This window comes from Halictus rubicundus, chromosome 16 (genome assembly GCF_050948215.1).
Source record: "Halictus rubicundus isolate RS-2024b chromosome 16, iyHalRubi1_principal, whole genome shotgun sequence".
Classification (NCBI taxonomy): Eukaryota; Metazoa; Arthropoda; class Insecta; order Hymenoptera; family Halictidae; genus Halictus; species Halictus rubicundus.
Window position 1 is genome coordinate 208,284 of NC_135164.1, and position 14,447 is coordinate 222,730.

The following is a 14,447-nucleotide window of genomic DNA, read 5'->3' on the forward strand; positions in this document are numbered from 1 at the left end:
TTACACGTCACTGTATGGAGCACTGATGTATCTGGAGGTTAATTCACTTGAACACTGCATGTGTGATTATCACGCTAAACATTTACTAACGGGTGCTTTCTCGGAGTATATCCTTCGGCAACCTGATGGCTTTGAACGGTTGGCGAGGGTAGGTCTTGCCTCTACGGAGGTCAAAGGAAGACTGGACGCCCTAACCGCTGTGCCAACCGGCGATGTTGTGAACGTTCCGAACATTCTGGTATATACCGCACAAAATACAATCCATTTTTTCTCTTAAAACATTTCTTAGGTCAAACACTTACTTGTTTCAATGTAATAATGTTTAAAATGACTTAATATATACCTGCGATAAAACCAACAAGTGTAACTTTCCTCCTAATAGCAGAAACGGCGAAAAAATTCGGTTTTTCTTGTTTTTGTTGTTATGGTACTTTATCGGGGCATTAAACAGCAAAATAGCATGTTTTCATATTTTTGAGAAATGTACATTTTTCCGATTTTTTTGAGGTTTTTCATTTTTTGCGACCACAGTTTGCAAGAAAAAAATCTGAAAAAATACTCAAAAATCTGTCTTAGGATCCAAAATATGCCACATTTTTCGGAATTTTAGGAAGCATCAGAGTGTGGAAAATGCGTGGAAAAGCGCGAAATCTAATTTACCCTGTAACTACCCTCACAGGCAAGATAGAGGGTTGAAATTTTGCTCAGAGGGGTTTTTCTGGGTCAGCTTTCGAATGGTTCATTAATCATTGAAAAACCTCTAAGGACAGTTTTGACCATCTTAATCGGCTAGGCCCTTTGGTCAAAACTACTGAAAAGTATAAAAGTCTGTCATTTTTATTAAAGTTAAAATTCAGGCTGTAATGTTTTATATTTAAGAAACCAAACCTTCATCATCATTTGTTATAAAAAGTTCACACAGTATATAGATCGTTTGACGATCGTCGTGATATATCTATAGAAATCACACGCCACAGACGTGCACGTACAGACAAAATTCAATGTAGTAGCAGCTGCAGTTTTTCGCGAATATTTCAGAAACTAAGACTGAGCGTCGTTTACATGAAGAATACATTAAAATATCCTAGTTGAAAAAAATGTTGTATTATGTGGAACATCGCATGCTACGCCGTTATGCACATGTCCTTATTTTATCGATGGTACCCTAAATGGTCAAAGGTACACAGCATTTCTTGAACATGAATTGCAATTTCTTTTTTGATGAAATGCTGATAATGTATCATAATCAGATGTGGTATGAATATTACGGTTGCCCCGCACATTATGCCGTGGCAGCCCGTCAAGTACTGATAGAAAATTTCCTGAACGTTGAATCGATCATGGAGGTGTAGTAAATTGGCCAACTCTCTCGGCCCCGTTAGATTTATTTTCATGGGATACATTGAAAGAAAAAATTTATGAAGATGTTCCAATAATGTCGGAAGATATACGACAAAGAGTTGTAGATGCGTCATCAAATATCAGTGAGGATGTCACAGAAAAGGCTGAACAGTAATTTATTTGTCGGCTACGCAAGTGTATTGCAGCTGATGGGCACCATTTTGAATACCGTTTGAGTTAAGATAGAAATATTTTTTTAAAGTTTTCTCAGTAAATTTCGGACGACTAATGGACGTCCATTTTTTACGTCCTAAGGGCGTCCGTGGGACCTAAATATTAAACGTCCCAGGGACATCCATGTTTTACGACCCACGGACTTCCCTGGATTGTGGATTGGACTTTGCCGAGGATGGGTATCACGGGGCGGAATAACGAACTGCAAAACTTCTCAACAAAAATCTTTACTTCCCGAAGTGCTTAAGGGGGCCGGCAGGCATTTGGCCTTGACTGTCACGCTATGTTACGCTATGCCTTTTTTTCTAGACATTTTACGTCTTAAATAAGTAAGTAATCAATTAAAAATGCATACCACCGTGTTTGTACATGTCTTTGCTACGTCTGTACAGAGCCTTTTTTCGATACGAACACTAAATCACTCGAAATTAAGAGAATCTCTCTGCGGCAGCCATCTTGTGACGTCATACTTGCTTCAGAAAGCGAGTTTTCTGCCGAATATTACAAATTACTCCACGATGAGATAGAAATTCGCAATTTGGGCTCTGGACAGACCTAGATTGGACTTTTAGGAAACACAAGTGACCACTTTTAAACTGCTCATTGCAATATTGAAGCGTCAATTTGTCAAGATTTTGACCCTTGCAAGTTTATATACGTATATTGCAAAGAAATTCTATTAATTTCGAGAGATTTAGTGTTCGTATCGAAAAAAAGGCTCTATATAGACGTAGCAAAGACATATACAAACACGGTGGTACGCATTTTTAATTGATTACTTACTTATTTAAGACGTAAAATGTCTAGAAAAAGAGGCACAGCGTAACATAGCATGACAGTTGGGGCCAAATGCCTGCCGGCCCCCTTAAGACGAAGGTTGCTCGGAATCTGCCGAGTCTTCGGTTCTCCTTAATTTTCTTAGATGCTATAGAGGGGTGAATCCTAGCTTGCCCCGACTGCTTGCCGGGGTGCTGGAAAAACCCAAGGGTTGTAAACTTACGCACCGCGGCGTTCCACACGGGTCGGTCCTCGGACCGCTCCTGTGGAACTTGGCTTACGACGCGGTGCTGCGGGTTGTCCTCCCCCCGGATACGGGTGTCATCTGCGTAGCAGATGACACCCTGGTATATGCCATGGGGGGGGGGGGACTGGGGGAGAACCAGGCACCTGTGTGAGGCCGCCCTGGACCGCGTGGTCGGGCGAATCCGGAGGATGGGGTTGACCGTGGCCGCCGCAAAGACCGAAATACGGATCGCCTCGGCCGCGGCGGCTACCCCATGGTCAGGACCTCCGGATTCGCGTCGCGGAAACCTCCGTCGAGATCGGGCCCAGGATGAGGTACCTGGGCCTGGTCATAGACGGCCGCTGGCGATTCGAAGAACACTTCGAGCTCCTCGCCCCCCGACTAGAGAAGACGGCGGCCGCATTGGCGCGGTTGCTGCCGAATGTCGGGGGGCCGGATTTGAAAGTGCGCCGCCTCTACACGGAGGTGGTGCGGTCTATAGCCCTGTATGGGGCCCCCGTATGGCACCGCTCGCTCGAGGCCAGCACGCCCAGCCGCAAACTTTTAGAAAGAGTGCGGCGGCGGCTGGCCTTGCGGGTCATACGGGGGTACCGCACCATCTCCACCGAGGCGGCGGGACTCCTCGCCGTGATTCCACCCTTCACTGTGGTGGCGGCGGAGCGGGCGAAGTTATACCAGATCGCCCGCTCCTTCCGCCGCCCGCCGGGGGTGGAACTCACGCGCGAGGAGGAGTTGGAGCTCGAGGGCCAGAATCGCCAGGCCCGGACGGAAAGTCTTTCGGAGTGGAGGGCGATGTTAACGCCCTCCACACGTCCGATTGTCCGGGCCCTCCTGCCCATATTTTATATATGGTGCAGGAGGCGGGGAAGGTTGACCTTCCGCCTCACGCAGGTGCTCTCCGGCCACGGTTGCTTCGGAGAGTACCTGCACAGAATGGGGCGGGAGCCGACTGCGCAGTGCCACCACTGCGGCGAAGATGTAGACACGGCGCGGCATACCCTGGAGGAGTGCCCTGCTTGGGCCGGGCCGCGCCGTGTCCTGCGAGCCGCAGTGGGAGGGTGGGACCTCGCGCTGTCGACCGTGGTCGACCACATGGTCGGCAGCGTGGGGTCGTGGAAGGCGGTGGCCTCCTTCTGCGATGAAGTTATTCAGCAGAAGGAGGCCGCCGAGCGGGCCCGGGAACGGGACCCGGGCTCCGCGAGGAGGGTGTGGGCGCGGGGACGACACCGCGCCGACGTGTGCCCCCCAGTAGGAGGGCGGAGAGGGTAGGGAGGGCGCGGGGGTCTCCCCCGCGTCAACGTGTGCCCCCGGTGGTGGGGGGCGGAGTGGGGTTGGCGCGGGGAGTTTCCCCGCGCCCTGTTACGCCCCCACAACTGGGGGCGGTGTACTTGGGGGCCCGGGGTGTGAGTTGACCCGGGCCCCCGGGGGGGAGCATAGCTCCCCCCGTGATAGGACGACACCTCCCGGGTTAATTTCCCGGTTTGGGGGGGTGTCGGTCCGTCCCTTCCTTAGGGGAGGGGGATTCGTGGGGGGATTTGGGTGAGGAAGGGTCGGGGCGTGCCGGATTCCGCCTCCGACGGCCTTTCCTTCCGGTGGCGGCGTCTTCTTGTCTCGGCAGGGGCTGGTTCCTTCGGGACACCGGCCCCGAGCGGGACACGAAGACTCCGGGAGCTGTGGGTGGACCGAGCTGGGGCTCGGGAAGCCCAAACCGAAGGCTCCAGGGATGGGGACACCGGGCGGGTCCCTCCGCCCGGGGTCTTATAGCGTAGGCAGTGGGGGAGGTTAACCCCTCCCCCGGGGCATGATGATAGCTGGGAGGTGTCCTGTTGAGTACTCGCATGATCCAGGCACCTCCCATGTAGCTTAGGTGGGCGTGAGGTTTTAGTGGGTAGTCTCCGGGGGTTCATCCTCCGGGGAGAATCCCACATAACCCCGGCTTCCCCCAGGGAGTCGGGGTATGTATAAAACATTTCCTCACGATAAAAAAAAAAAAAAAAAAGGGTTGTAAACTTCGGGGCCCCCGGGCACTGCTCGCCACATGGCTCGGACCAATCCACATTTGGGTTGCAGATGCCCGGGAGTACCGCTCCATGAATTGGGCCCGTCGAAGGTCTCCGGTTTACAATCCCGGCGCAATAAAGTGTCCCCTCGTAGGAAATGCCCAAATATACCGGGTGGTTCACGACAAACAGGCCACCTAAATAGCTCCGTTAGGATTAGAGATAGAAGAAAATGTTAGAGAGAAAAGTTGTACTGTTAAAGGGGGCAAATATGGTGATATAAAAAAATGTTCCTATTGTAGTCGTTTTCAAGGTCTTTTGAAGGTCATCGATGATTTTCAAATAGCACCACATATTTTTAACTTCACAGTGTTGTAGCTGATGTCAAGACGAGTTCAATGATGTTGTACACTATGACCTTCAAATGACCTTGAACTAGAAAATTTATGATAAAGCACACACACACACGCACACAATGATAACTTCAAAATGTGCAATCATTTTATTTGAACTAAATTAAATGTTCGAAATTATGACCTTGAGCAATAACACAAACATTTAAACGTTTTACAAGGCAATCAATTGTACTTTCAATTGTTTCTATTGGGATTGATCTACAAGATCTAATTATTCTTTCTTGCATGTTCTCTGGCGTAGTCGGTTGATCACGATATACATCATCTTTGAGTGTTCCCCACAAAAAAAAATCAAGAGGAGTTAGATCGGGGGAACGAGCTGGCCATAGTATGTGTCCATTAGGTGCTATCCAGCGATTTGGAAATTTATTGTTCAGAAATTCTTTTACGATACGTGAAGAATGAGCAGGACAGCCATCGTGTTGGTACCACATTACTTGACGAATTTCTAAAGGAATATCTTCTAAAAATATGGGCAATGTTTCTTCTAAAAACGTAAGGTATCTAGTTGTGTTTAATGTGCCGGGAATAAAAAAGGGTCCAATTATTTTATTATTCAAAATTCCACACCAAACGTTGATAGTCCAGGGTCGTTGTTTATCCACTTGTCGTAAGCATCGTGGATTCGCATTACTCCAGTAATGCATATTTCTTAAATTAACTTCACCATGATTTGTGAAGGAAGCCTCATCAGTAAATAATACGTTACTAAAAAATCGGCTATCATTTCTAATTTGCCTCAAACCCCACTCACAAAAATTTACGCGATTTTCGAAATCTCTTCCATGAAGTTCTTGGTGGAGCCATATGTGATATGGATGGAATTTGTGTAATCGAAATATTCGCATGATACTTGCTCGGCTACCGCCACTTTCTCTACTGAGTTGTCTAGTGCTGATGCAAGGATTTACATTTACTGCACCAAGAACATTGACTGCATTTACTTCATTTGTTACACTTCTCACTTTCACAGGTCTTTTATTTTCTACACTGCCTAATTCACGGAACTTTTTAACTTTTGAATAGGTAGAACGAGATGGACATCTGCGATCAGGAAATCGGTCTTTGTAAAGACGAACAGCTTCTCGAAGACATTGACGACTTTCGTAATAAATGGAAATAAGATCGGTCTTGTGTTCGTTTGAGTAACGCATCGCTAAACGGTTATCGATGAACTGATACACTCGCAATAATTCGATGACCATAACTGACTCGGCATACATACCAGTAGTTTGTTGATAATCTAGTTTGTGTACGCTTAGAGATCACCTTCCGTTAACGGAATACGTGTTATGAGACCTAATGACTGAAGGAATTAAATTTCCGTTGATCAAACAGAGTAGTCAAACTATATCTATTAATGAGTCCAAGGTCATTTGAAGGTCATAGTGTACAACATCATTGAACTCGTCTTGACATCAGCTACAACACTGTGAAGTTAAAAATATGTGGTGCTATTTGAAAATCATCGATGACCTTCAAAAGACCTTGAAAACGGCTACAATAGGAACATTTTTTTATATCACCATATTTGCCCCCTTTAACAGTACAACTTTTCTCTCTAACATTTTCTTCTATCTCTAATCCTAACGGAGCTATTTAGGTGGCCTGTTTGTCGTGAACCACCCGGTATACAGGGTGAGTCAGCAAACGTTAGCACCTCAAATATCTTTGTTGTTTCTAAAGATACGTAAAATATGGTAAGGACAAAGTTGAATGGTACAATGGGGCTGACACGATGCAAAAAAAAATTTTGTTTCTATGTCATTTTTTTGGAGATATCAAGGTCACCTTGACTTTTAAAAATGGAACCACCCTTTTTTAAACACCTACAATGATAGTCCCTTTCATTAGGAATTCAGTGACTATAATTAGTCCAACGTCATTCAAGGTCAAGAACAGAAAAAACGTATAAAACTAAAATATGGAAGCAGAATACCTGTATTTTATAAATGTTCGAAATGGTGGCCGTCTGCGTCGATACATTGTTGTAAACGAGCTCTGAAGGAATGTTGAACTCTGATAAGTGTATCCGACGTGATATTCGTACATGCTGTGATGATACGCCGACGCATATCTTCAACTGTTGTTGGAGCATCCGTGTACACGGTCTCTTTTAGCAGACCCCATAAAAAGAAATCCAGTGGATTTAAATCAGGCGAACGTGCTGGCCATGAAACTGTTCCGCCTCGTCCAATCCATCGGTTTGGATATCGAGAATCCAACGTTTCTCTTGCTACTTGTGCATAATGAGCAGGGCAACCGTCATGTTGGTACCACATACCATAGCGATTTTGTAAAGGGGCATCTTCGAACAAAATTGGCAGATCTTCTTGCAAAAATTGAGCGTATTTCTGTCCCGTCATCATTCCGTTAACGAAATATGGTCCAATTACTTTGTCGTTCAATATACCACACCACACGTTTACGCTCCATTGTCTTTGATGATCAATTTCTCGCAGCCAGTGTGGATTATCCACAGACCAATAATGGGCGTTCCGTACATTAATTGAGCCATGATTAGTGAATGTTGCTTCGTCCGTAAACAAGACATTAGAAAAAAATGAATGATTTTGAAGCAATCCCCATTGACAAAAGTTAATTCTATTTTGAAAATCATTCCGGTGCAATTCTTGATGGAGCGATATGTGGAACGGATGAAATTTATGTCGGGCCAGAATTCGTATTACGCTACTTTCACTTATGCCTGCTTCCCGGGAAATTTTTCTCGTACTCACGTGAGGATTGACAGCTATAGCTGCTAAAATATTAATTTCATTGTCTTCATTAGTTTGTATTCTTTCGTTTGTGCTGTCTTGCATGTACACTTTCAGTACTTCGAAACAACCTGTACGTCTTCATGAAAGTCTGTCTAGTAGGAGTGTTTCGCTCGGGGTACCTTTCTTCATAAAGTAATCGGGTCTGCACTGCATTTTGTCTACATTCACAGTAAATCGTGATCATATCACACTTTTCAGTCATTGAATAAGACTTAGCGGAATCGCGTTTGGAAACATACTAATAGTAAATAAGAATGCTGAATAACAATAACATTGAAGGACCTTAGTATGTTTACTTTAACTACGACCATAGTATGTTTACTATTTACTACAAGTCTCAACCGTGATAAACGTATTCTGCTTTCATATTCTAAATCTTATACGTTTTCTTTGTCTGTGACCTTGAATGACCTTGGAATAATTATTGTCACTGAATTTCTAATGAAAGGGACTATCATTGTAGGTGTTTAAAAAAGGGTGGTTCCATTTAAAAAAGTCAAGGTGACCTTGATATCTCTAAAAAAATGACATAAAAACAACATTTTGTTTGGCATCGTGTCAGCCCCATTGTATTATTCAACTTTGTCCTTACCATATTTTACGTATCTTTAGAAACAACAAAGATATTTGAGGTGCAAACTTTAGGTAACGCACCCTGTAGATAGACATCAACTACGACTTCCTACAACTTCTGTAAGTAGTACTTCTGTATATCGATAGTTTTGTAGCGGCCAGCTGCATATAATAAAGTTGACACGTGCAATGCAGATGCTGGAAAGGTTTTAGGACTTAGGCGACAATTGAAGCTATTTTTTAGGAAAATGTCAGGTAGAGTCATTAAGACGCCTTCTAGGGTAGCAATTAGATTTTATTAGCGACAGCCTCAATAGCCCTCGCAAAGAGTCATAAAAAACCCCGAATTTCTAACGGCCCAAGCCGATGGTACGGGAACCCCGCGAAGACAAAGGGCCCGTTACCTGACGAGGCACACAGCATATTAAGGGTGTACGGCCGATGGAAATTCCGTTACAGTGCGATTCACCAGAGTGGGGGTGCAAAGACACCCCCACCTATCAAAGACCAAACCTTGTATAAAAGAGTAGACAGACTGCAGTCTAAAGCTCACTCTCGTCAAAACTGTCAGCCAGTAGGCCCTTGCGAATAAACAGCGTTACAAGTCCGTTCAGGGATTCCTTTCATTTCTACTGAACACAAACCATCCTTCCTGAAGTTTCTAACTTTTGTTATATCTTTTTCTTAAATTTGAAGATTTTATTGAATGTTATTTAAATATTGAATTTATATTTTGCAAATATTGGTTTCACATTATTTTAATATTTACTTTATATTTTTTAAATATACTAGAGTAGATGAACGTTGTTTAATAGTTTTAAACATTAGGAAAAAATTTCGTACACAGGTTTTTAAATGTCCTATCCTGTTAACGTCTTGAATATGTCCAGACGGAAATCCATAGGTCCGCATGGTTCGTCGTCTGGTCGTCCTGTGTTCTAATTTGGACCTTTGTAGAACCTATCTGAGACGTCGCTAGGACATATGGACGTTATTTGGTCGTCCCTGGGATGTACATAAATGTACATGTAAAAATTAATATAATGTCCGGTCTGGTACGGACGTCCGGGTGCTATCTGGGTGAATTTGTCTTAACACGTTGAGCGCCGGCCCCGCGTTTTCGCGGGATTCTGAGTCTGTCGCCTAAGTGCTGCTCCGCGATAATGCGGGTTTCTGAGTCTATCGTTTGAGTACCGGCTTCACGATAATACGGATTTTTTTTTTTGCTGGTTTGGGCTTTAAGTGTCCGATTCGTTGCCGGCGCTCAGGCTTTAAATGTCTCTTATGCCGCCGGCGCTCAATGTGTTAATATCCTCTACACGACAGATGTAAAAAAATCATAAGTTGATTTGTAAGAAACTCGTGGTAACCTTGCCAATTCTTGAAATAAAAAGAGATGACAAAATAGTCATACCATAATAGTTTTAAAGCTCTCTCTGAACCGTGCTATACTTGAAACTAAATATTCGATCGGCCTGCTGATGACAAAGTAATCTAAACTGATTTCAGTTTCGTAGTTCACCCTGTATATAATTTCTTTCTCACTCTTTTCGCGTAATACTATGTGGAAATCATCACATAAATGTTCTAAACACTTGAAAAGTGATGCTACAGTTATGCTCCACAGTTTATGTGTGCCGGTCATCATGAAAGTGGTCATTGTAAGTGGTAATTGTAAGACAAAATTCTAAAAAAAATTTAATTTTTCATTTATTTGGTATTAGATCGATTGATTTAACTATATTATGGAAATTTTTTAAAATGTTCATAAACTGTATTGTAATTGAAGTTATTTATCATTGGATTGAATCAATTTCATGTTCCGTTTATTTGTATAGTGGTCTAAATCATTTGTTTTCTTTATGTCGTGTCATTTCCGAAAAAGTACATCATTAGTTTTTTATTATGCCATCAGATGGCGGCACGGGTAAGTAAATTTTATGTAAGAATTCATAATTCTTATAAAATAAAATAATAAAATATGCAATTAGATCTTTCGCCTAAGAAGGGAAGACCAAAATATATGGAAACATAGAATTAGTTCCATTATATTCCAGCGTCAGGTCAGTCACGAAGAAGAAATACAAAAATATGATGGATTTATTTCCATACATTTCGCCGATTTATCAAGATCATTTTAATACACTTAAAACAAATGGTACCGAATATCAATTAGAGGTGGAATCTTTCGTAATCGAAGATAAAAATCAATATTTTGAAATTAATTAAAAATAATTAAGTTTGTAATTCGGTTTTGAAAATTTCGTCTTCAATCAATCGTCAGATCAATCATTCATTTTGAAAATGGTCTAAGTCATTTGGTGCTAAAAAACATGTATCCGTCTAAGTGTTTCGTAAAGTTTTAGATACAACCACATGTATGTTTCATACTGTGTATAAGAACAAATATTTAATGAAAAATTATATATTATAAAAGGAAAATATTTTGTAATCAATCCATACGCAAAAGTCTAAATATCTCGAAACGAGGAACATATGACTTACACTAGTTTCATAAATACCAGCATATACACTGAATTTTTGAAGCGTATTTACAAACTACCTGCAAATTGTTGTTGAGGACCGGTGACTCGCAGCGTTTGTCCTTCGAGCAGACGGACCTGCAGTCGAAGTAATCGCAGTCCTCGTGTCTCTCGCAGCTCTTCCTGTCGGAGATGATGCGGCTGATGATCGTTTTAGGAAACACGGCGTCCAGGTCAAGAAACTTGAGTTTCTGTCCGCCTAGGGGCAAACCAAAGTGGTTTATCTTGACGTCGCACAGATAGATCGGCTCGGGGAAGTTGTTGTCGAGTTCCTCGAGCAGGTCCAGAATCATCACGGCTAGTTTAAGCCTCTTCGCCCATTCCGGTTTCGAGTCTGACAGGGCTAGCACCGTCGTGGGTGTTTCGATCGGTCGAACGTATTCGACCGCGTAAAATGTACCGCACGTACCAATCAGCTGCGGAAAAATATCCCTGTCCTCGTAAAGGATGCTCATCAGGTACTCGTTCTCCTGCAGCAGCGGCCAAAGATTCTCCATCTCCAACTGTCGTCTGGCAGGCTCGGTCTCGACACGGTGCGTGCGGAGTCGCGCCAGCCTCTCTAATTGATGTTCCGACAGCGTCACGTTCAGTTTGCTAACGACTAGATCTCTGATCATGATGCAGAAGTCCTCCTCGGACGGAAAGTGCTTGGTGCCGGACGTGTCCGTCCAATAGAGCGACTCGTACTGCTCGACCGGAGTCTTCGTTCTGAAAATCAAATATTTTAAATCGAAATTGCTCCTTCGAGTGTTTCAGTTTTTCATACTGCTTCGCTGACTAAAGGCTGCCAGCTTTTATGCTTTGGATTGGTATCATTCGGCGAGGCTTCAGATGATAAAGAGACCGTCTAAAAGGAAATATTCAGATGCACCGACACTGATATAACACTTCTAGCCAATTTACAGTGCGTCACAGTAATGTTGACACACTTTTAAAAAGACGATAACTTGTTTAATACTGGACCATATCACTTGGATTTTTTTGTTTTTGAGAAGTTAGAACATTGTCAAGAAGGAATTTTGACAAAATTGCAATTAGTCGGAATTGCAGAGATAAAAAAACGTTATTAAAAAAAAGTACGTTTTGTAGATCTGTATGAACTTTATTGTATATTCTAAAAATCTGTACTTATAGACACCCAGCCGAAACATAGTATATGTATGTGAACCACCTTTAATTTCTCATAGTCACGTATACAATTTTCAGTTTATAACAAATTGTATGATGAAATTAGATGATTAGAAAGTTCTAATCACTGAAAGGGAGATACAACACCACCAAGAACCTTGAAAGCACACTTATAAAGTAATAAACAAGCAATGAGTCTGCAGCCCATGCTAACATAAGACAGACATACTTTCATTATAAGAATAGGTTAGTGTACCTTGACACAAACTCACACACGCTATGTTCTTGGCTGAAAGTGTTTTGGGAGGTTACATTGAAATCACTGATAGAAATTTCACTAAAACTGTTTTTAGAGACAAAAATTCTCCGCCACCAGACTTGACCGACAGTAATTATGATCATTAGTCTTCTAATCTTTAAATGTGATTTTTAGCTTTTCCTTAAAGAAAAAACTAAAAGAATGAAAAATTAACAAAGCTTCTCAGAATTCATTACAAACTTAGCGTAAACATTCATTTTTTTCTTGTCAATATTCTAAAGGCTCCTACAGACCTGAACATTTCGATGAACATTGTGTCGAACGGCGCGTCGAACAGCGAACCGAACGCAAAATCGACATTAAGTCTGTAAAAGGTCAGTAAGTGTTTACATTCAAATAGTATTACGTGTTGTTAGTCTTCAGTTGGTAGTCAGTCGCTGAAACGTAAACATTATTCGAAAGACATCTGTCGAAGTACGCAAAATTGTGATGGAATTGTCGTTAAAGGGAAAGTCATCTCGCGAAATTGCATCAGTATTGTCTATCGGGAAAAATACAGTGAACGATACAATTAACAGATATCGTGCAGGGCACGGCGTAAAAGATCGACCACGGAGTGGAAGACCCCGAAAGACCACTAAAAGAATTGATAGAATTATAAAACGTAAATCAATTGCGGACCCAAAGAAGACAGCTAGCAATATTGCAGCAGAACTACAACAGGAAAACGTTGCTAATATTAGTCGATGTACGGTAACAAGAAGATTACATGATGTAGGACTGTTCGGCAGAGTTAGTGTTAAAAAACCACTAATCAATAAGAAAAATAAAATAGCCCGATTAAAGTTCGCCAAAAAATATTGTGACTGGACTGTTGAAAATTGGAAAGCTGTTCTTTTTTCGGATGAATCTAAATTTAATCTATTCGGCAGCGATGGAAGACAATATGTATGACGTTTAGTTGACACAAGAAATGATCCCAGGTACCAAACACCAACTGTTAAACATGGTGGAGGGAGCATTATGGTATGGGGAGCTTTCTCCGCTCAAGGAATTGGTCCTCTTATAAAAATTGAGGGTATCATGACTGGTGTCGCGTATAAAAAAATTTTAGAAACTCATATGCTACCATATGGTGAAAAAGAAATGCCAGAAAATTGGTTTTTCCAACATGGCAACGACCCCAAACATGCATCGAAAATCGTAAAAGGGTGGTTGTCTACAAATAAAGTACAGGTTTTAGACTGGCCTTCTCAATCTGCGGACTTAAATCCAATAGAGCATCTTTGGGGAGAGATGAAACGTCGAATGAAAAATCATAGAAGTTCCAATAAAACACAATTTTTTCAAAATTTAATAGAAGAGTGGAACAAAATACGACACGACTACATTACTCAGTTAATTGAGTCCATGCCTCGTCGCTGTGCTGCAGTTATTGCTGCAAAAGCCATGACAACGAAATATTAATTACATATAACATATTAAATAATGTACTGCAAAATTGTTACAAAATGAAAAACAAGCATAATTTTTTCGTTAAACATACTGGCCGGGAACTTTTGAACACGCGAGTTTACTTATTCTTTAAATAAACAAGTAAGAAAAATAATTAGTGTTGATATTTTTGTAATATCCTTTCATGTAATACCACCTTATTTGTGATTCTAATAAAAATTTCTTAACGCTTTTTTTGGAAGAAAAATAGCAAAAACCATCTGGCCGGGAACTTTTGCACGCCACTGTATACTTCCGCCACGATTCCCTCCCTTCGTCATTTTTGGGAGGAGTTTCACAGGGTGTTCATTTGAAAACTTTCCAGGCGAATATCTCGAAAAGTATAAAAGATATTAAAAAAGTGTAAAACACGTATCCAAGGATTTCGAGGGGGAAAGAGGGGGCGATATAAGTTTTTTATTTGGGTGGCGTTTTCAAGGTCATTTGAAGTTTTTTTAAATGGAATGTCCCATTTTTATACCATAGATCGATAGAGTATCAAAATCTGAGTATAAAAGCGTTGACCTTCATATGTCCTAAACCTAATAGTTAACGAAATATTATCCAATGAAGAAAGAACATTATTTCGATAATATCTCGTTAACTGTTAGATTTAGGACATATGGAGGTCAATACAGTTTTACTCAGAATTCGA

The 14,447-nt window shown here is 41.9% G+C and overlaps 1 protein-coding gene across 4 annotated transcripts in view; it reads right to left on the reverse strand.

Annotated features, from left to right (window-relative positions):
* The window catches only part of Aln (divergent protein kinase domain 1C), an 80,080-nt gene that overhangs the window by 9,852 nt on the left and 55,781 nt on the right, over positions 1-14,447 (reverse strand). For 2 of the 4 annotated variants that reach the window (XM_076801762.1, XM_076801760.1), the window contains exon 3: positions 10,929-11,619. In XM_076801762.1, coding sequence (XP_076657877.1) covers positions 10,929-11,619 — 691 coding nt within the window. The remainder of the gene's footprint in view (positions 1-10,928; positions 11,620-14,447) is intronic. The other 2 variants (XM_076801763.1, XM_076801761.1) reach the window with 2 other exon arrangements.